Source organism: Ranitomeya variabilis, chromosome 3, assembly GCF_051348905.1.
Source record: "Ranitomeya variabilis isolate aRanVar5 chromosome 3, aRanVar5.hap1, whole genome shotgun sequence".
NCBI classification, from domain to species: domain Eukaryota; kingdom Metazoa; phylum Chordata; class Amphibia; order Anura; family Dendrobatidae; genus Ranitomeya; species Ranitomeya variabilis.
Genome location: NC_135234.1, coordinates 769,564,947 through 769,571,423, shown reverse-complemented (window position 1 = coordinate 769,571,423; position 6,477 = coordinate 769,564,947). Strand labels below are relative to the sequence as shown.

The 6,477-nt window shown below is 42.3% G+C and overlaps 1 protein-coding gene across 1 annotated transcript; it reads right to left on the bottom strand.

The window, feature by feature from the left end:
- Window positions 1-4,378: 4,378 nt before the first annotated feature.
- On the bottom strand, window positions 4,379-5,263 carry LOC143817826 (odorant receptor 131-2-like). Its single transcript, XM_077299290.1, has one exon. The coding sequence runs from the start codon at window positions 5,261-5,263 to the stop codon at window positions 4,379-4,381; it is 885 nt and encodes a 294-aa protein (XP_077155405.1).
- Window positions 5,264-6,477: the final 1,214 nt, after the last annotated feature.

The window sequence follows — 6,477 nt, the reverse complement described above, 5'->3', positions numbered from 1 at the left end:
GGACACTAGCAAAAAGCTCATAAAATTGAGACATCTTTTGAGTCTTCCCATGGATGCCGAAAAAAAACAAAAACAAACTTTGTGTTCACATGCCCTTAAGAGTTAAGATAAGATAGGAGTTGTTTGATGACATTCACTACACAGTTTTTATTGACGGAGAATCTGACTTTCGGGATGGAGGAACCATGTACTTGGACATAAAAATCTGTTTTTGACCACTGTAGCCAGCACAAAGTTTTGCCTCTTCAGTGTTTTCGCTCTCTTAGTCGGATGTTTCTCTGGTTCCTCGCGGACAATGATAAACATTCACAAGTTTTTAAAGTTTTATTGACAAATACATGAAGTTTCTGTAAAGTATCAATATTCTCAGCGCTGCTCATTATTTCTCCAAACTTCTGCCCTTTGACCCTGCAAATTGATATTGGCTTTTGGGCACATCCTGACTGATGGCCGCCCATTCTTGTCTCATCAGTGCTTAGAGGTTATCATAAGTTTTGTGTTTGGCTGTGTTTGTGTTTGGCTGTGTGTTAGGGAATGAGGATGTCGAGTCCATATGGGTCGAAATTCATGGAGGGAAAAATGGTAACAAAATTCTCATTGGGGTCTGTTACAAACCCCCAAATATAACAGAAATCATGGAAAGTCTACTTCTAAAGCAGATAGATGAAGCTGCAACCCATAATGAGGTCCTGGTTATGGGGGACTTTAACTACCCGGATATTAACTGGGAAACAGAAACCTGTGAAACCCATAAAGGCAACAGGTTTCTGCTAATAACCAAGAAAAATTATCTTTCACAATTGGTGCAGAATCCAACCAGAGGAGCAGCACTTTTAGACCTAATACTATCTAATAGACCTGACAGAATAACAAATCTGCAGGTGGTCGGGCATCTAGGAAATAGCGACCACAATATTGTACAGTTTCACCTGTCTTTCACTAGGGGGACTTGTCAGGGAGTCACAAAAACACTGAACTTTAGGAAGGCAAAGTTTGACCAGCTTAGAGATGCCCTTAATCTGGTAGACTGGGACAATATCCTCAGAAATAAGAATACAGATAATAAATGGAAAATGTTTAAGAACATCCTAAATAGGCACTGTAAGCGGTTTATACCTTGTGGGAATAAAAGGACTAGAAATAGGAAAAACCCAGTGTGGCTAAACAAAGAAGTAAGACAGGCAATTAACAGTAAAAAGAAAGCATTTGCACTACTAAAGCAGGATGGCACCATTGAAGCTCTAAAAAACTATAGGGAGAAAAATACTTTATCTAAAAAACTAATTAAAGCTGCCAAAAAGGAAACAGAGAAGCACATTGCTAAGGAGAGTAAAACTAATCCCAAACTGTTCTTCAACTATATCAATAGTAAAAGAATAAAAACTGAAAATGTAGGCCCCTTAAAAAATAGTGAGGAAAGAATGGTTGTAGATGACGAGGAAAAAGCTAACATATTAAACACCTTCTTCTCCACAGTATTCACGGTGGAAAATGAAATGCTAGGTGAAATCCCAAGAAACAATGAAAACCCTATATTAAGGGTCACCAATCTAACCCAAGAAGAGGTGCGAAACCGGCTAAATAAGATTAAAATAGATAAATCTCCGGGTCCGGATGGCATATACCCACGAGCACTAGGAGAACTAAGTAATGTAATAGATAAACCATTATTTCTTATTTTTAGGGACTCTATAGCGACGGGGTCTGTTCCGCAGGACTGGCGCATAGCAAATGTGGTGCCAATATTCAAAAAGGGCTCTAAAAGTGAACCTGGAAATTATAGGCCAGTAAGTCTAACCTCTACTGTTGGTAAAATATTTGAAGGGTTTCTGAAGGATGTTATTCTGGATTATCTCAATGAGAATAACTGTTTAACTCCATATCAGCATGGGTTTATGAGAAATCGCTCCTGTCAAACCAATCTAATCAGTTTTTATGAAGAGGTAAGCTATAGGCTGGACCACGGTGAGTCATTGGACGTGGTATATCTCGATTTTTCCAAAGCGTTTGATACCGTGCCGCACAAGAGGTTGGTACACAAAATGAGAATGCTTGGTCTGGGGGAAAATGTGTGTAAATGGGTTAGTAACTGGCTTAGTGATAGAAAGCAGAGGGTGGTTATAAATGGTATAGTCTCTAACTGGGTCGCTGTGACCAGTGGGGTACCGCAGGGGTCGGTATTGGGACCTGTTCTCTTCAACATATTCATTAATGATCTGGTAGAAGGTTTACACAGTAAAATATTGATATTTGCAGATGATACAAAACTATGTAAAGCAGTTAATACAAGAGAAGATAGTATTCTGCTACAGATGGATCTGGATAAGTTGGAAACTTGGGCTGAAAGGTGGCAGATGAGGTTTAACAATGATAAATGTAAGGTTATACACATGGGAAGAAGGAATCAATATCACCATTACACACTGAATGGGAAACCTGGGTAAATCTGACAGGGAGAAGGACTTGGGGATCCTAGTTAATGATAAACTTACCTGGAGCAGCCAGTGCCAGGCAGCAGCTGCCAAGGCAAACAGGATCATGGGGTGCATTAAAAGAGGCCTGGATACACATGATGAGAGCATTATACTGCCTCTGTACAAATCCCTAGTTAGACCGCACATGGAGTACTGTGTCCAGTTTTGGGCACCGGTGCTCAGGAAGGATATAATGGAACTAGAGAGAGTACAAAGGAGGGCAACAAAGTTAATAAAGGGGATGGGAGAACTACAATACCCAGATAGATTAGCGAAATTAGGATTATTTAGTCTAGAAAAAAGACGACTGAGGGGCGATCTAATAACCATGTATAAGTATATAAGGGGACAATACAAATATCTAGCTGAGGATCTGTTTATACCAAGGAAGGTGACAGGCACAAGGGGGCATTCTTTGTGTCTGGAGGAGAGAAGGTTTTTCCACCAACATAGAAGAGGATTCTTTACTGTTAGGGCAGTGAGAATCTGGAATTGCTTGCCTGAGGAGGTGGTGATGGCGAACTCAGTCGAGGGGTTCAAGACAGGCCTGGATGTCTTCCTGGAGCAGAACAATATTGTATCATACAATTATTAGGTTCTGTAGAAGGATGTAGATCTGGGGATTTATTATGATGGAATATAGGAATATAGGCTGAACTGGATGGACAAATGTCTTTTTTCGGCCTTACTAACTATGTTACTATGTTACTATGCTGTTGCGTTTTGAGGCATGACCGCAGGTTCTCAATGAGATTGAGATCTGGGGAGTTTTTTGGCCACAGACTCAAAATTTCAATGCTTTTCTCATCGACCCACATTTGCCTTGTTGCATAGTCCCCATCATGGTGGAAAAAGAATCATCCCCACTTTGTGATGGATTATGGGAGAAGATGCTCTTGGAAGAGGTTTAGATCCCATACTTTATTGATGACCATGATTTTAGGAAAAATTGTGAGAGACCTCTTCCATGGAAGAGAAGCCCCCCCCACAAGAATGGTTTCAGGACACTTTACTGTTGGCAAACAAAGGACTCAATGTACCAAAAGCTTTTGGAGGCATTAAGAAGGCCAGCAAAGAAGCCAAGAAAAACTTCAAAGACAGAATGACTTTCTGCAATAAGTACAGGGTTTGGGCTGCAGAGGATTATTTTCTCTGATGAAGTCCCTTTAGAATGTTTGGGACATTTGGAAGAATTAAAGTACAGAGAAGAAAAGCTGGGCCCTAACATGAGTCCTGTGTCATCCAACAGTAAAGCGTCCTGAGGCCACTCGTGTGGGAGTTTCTCATCCATGGAGGGGGCTCACTCAGAATTTTTCCTTAGGACCCTAAGAACTTGGCCATGAATAAAGAATGAGATCTAATCCTATGCCATATGCAACTTGTCCCATCATCCAGGAGCAATTTGTTGGTGAACAATGCTTTTTTAGTATGATGGAAACCATGTGACAAAGCAAAAAAACTAAACTTGTGTCAGTCTCAAACCTTTTGGCCATGATGACTTAACCCCATCCAAAAGTTTCTGAGATCTTAGCTTGCTTTACCTCTATGAGTATGACAATGTTAAGGGGGACTATTGCATAAACTTTAAGGCCCCCAAACACATTAGATATTGACAGGACCGGCCAGCCATTTTATGTGTTTTGGGGCCTCCCGGCTCTACCTTTACACATAATTTTGGCGGAGAAAAGGATTGGACCATTAGTATTTTCATGCCTTCCTTTTGTTTTCAGCTGAGATAAGTTTCTGGCCGAGCTGTCTGATTGCAGCATTCTACTTTCACCTTGTTGAAAACCCATGAAGCTCTTTGAGTCTGGAGAAATAGTTGTGGTTCAGCCTACAGCTATCTCATGTGTCTGGCCAGCTGTAGTCATACCTGAATTGTGGTGCTCGTGAGGAACATTTCCTCATTGCTTCCACATCCTGCGAATGCATTTGCTGAACACTTCATCTCTGATCCCGTATATAAGAGGACTGAGGAGTCGAGGCAAACCCACAAAAATGAGGAAATTGAAAACAAGTAAAATAATGACATACTCTCCATTGTATGACTCTGTGTTTGAGATGGGCAAGGACAGGAGACACAGTAGCAGCTGAATGGCATGAAGCATAAGGGTTCGACTGGCCTTTGAAGCCGAAGAACTCTTGGAATTTGTCTTACGAGTTATGACGATGACTCTTATGTAGGTGAAAAGAATGACGAAAGCCACTAGAATTAGGCTACCGATGCAGGAGATGGACCTTATGCTGGCCTGCAGAGGTTGTACTATGAGATAGTCCTGCCTGCATAGGAGATCTTGGAAGAAAAAACTCCTCTCAACAGATACAATCAAGACTATAAAATCGGCATTGTTAGGAAACAGTCCGACAAACCACATGACTACAATGATGAAGTAGGATCTTTCAGTTGTACAAAACATGACATGTCTCAAGGGGAAACAGATGGCTATGTAACGCTCCAAAGCCATGATGGCAAGGTTATAAGCTGTCACCTTGAAGGTAGCAGTGGCAAGAGTGAGCATGACGTAGCAGACGGTCATCGGGATGTATATAACATAAGCGTAGAACACGGAGAGGACGATCCCCATAATTACAAACAATGTATCATTGATGAGCATGTGAGCAAATAGGACATATTGAGGGTTCTCCTGGATGTGAGGCGTGGTGAAGTAGGCGATCAGAAGAACGACAACAAAGTAGACAAAGAAGCAGAAGAATAAGAATGTTAGGAGAATAAATATTGTCTTCAGAGCCTCGTCTACCCTAGTGTCTTGGAGATTTAGCTGGATCATATAAGAATCTGTTATGACCTGGTGGGTACGGAGAGGTGCTGAGATGACCTGGTGGGCAAAACCAATCATGGACTCACTACGGAGCAGCACTGAAATGACCTGGTGGGTAATAACAAAAATAGGACTAGCTCTGAGGAGGTGGTAACTTTACTGACCGCAATCCCTACTCCTAACACCAACACTAGAAATAGCCGTGGAGCGTACCTAACTCTGCCTAGACACCTCTGCACAGCCTAAGAACTAGCTACCCCTAAAGATGGAAACGGAAAGCTATCTCGCCTCAGTGAAACCCCCAAAGGAAGATAGCCCCCCACAAATATTGACGGTGAGTGGAGAGGGAAATGACAAACTCAGAAATGAAACTAAATTTTTTAGCAAAGGAGGCCACTACTATCTAAATAGACAGAGATAGGATAGGTTGCTGTGCGGTCAGTATAAAAACTAAAAGTCCACGCAGAGTTTACAAAAATAACCACCACACCGACTCACGGTGTGGAGGGGCAAATCTGCGACCCCAGAGCTTCCAACTAGCCGGAATATTTCATAATGACAAGCTGTCAAAAGAGACATAAATTGAACTGAACAGAAGGACATAAGCAGGGAAACACCCAAAAAGTAGCAGACTTATCTTAAGCTGAAAATGGACTGGCCAACAGAGAACTTCCAGGAAAGGACTGAATCCACAGGAAATACATTGACAGCTGGCATCCACTAAAGCCAAAAGCCCAGTTAAATAACAAGGCCAGGAAACCGATTAGTGAACGCAGCTGCTAAGTTCCACTTGAAACAACCAGAGGGAGCCCAAGAGCAGAACTCCCAAAAATACCATTCGCAACCACAGGATGGAGCCCAAGAACGGAATTCACAACAGTACCCCCCCCTTGAAGAGGGGTCACCGAACCCCCACCAGAGCCCCCAGGCCGATCGAGACGAGCCAAATGAAAAGCACGTACCAAATCGGCAGCATGAACATCGGAGACAAAAACCCAAGAGTTATCCTCCTGGCCATAACCCTTCCACTTGACCAAATACTGAAGTTTCCGCCTTGAAAGACGAGAATCCAAAATCTTCTCCACCACATATTCCAGCTCCCCCTCAACCAACACCGGAGCAGGAGGGTCAACGGAGGGAACCATGGGCACCACATATCTCGGCAACAAAGATCTATGGAACACATTATGAATGGAAAACGAAGCTGGAAGGGCCAAACAAAA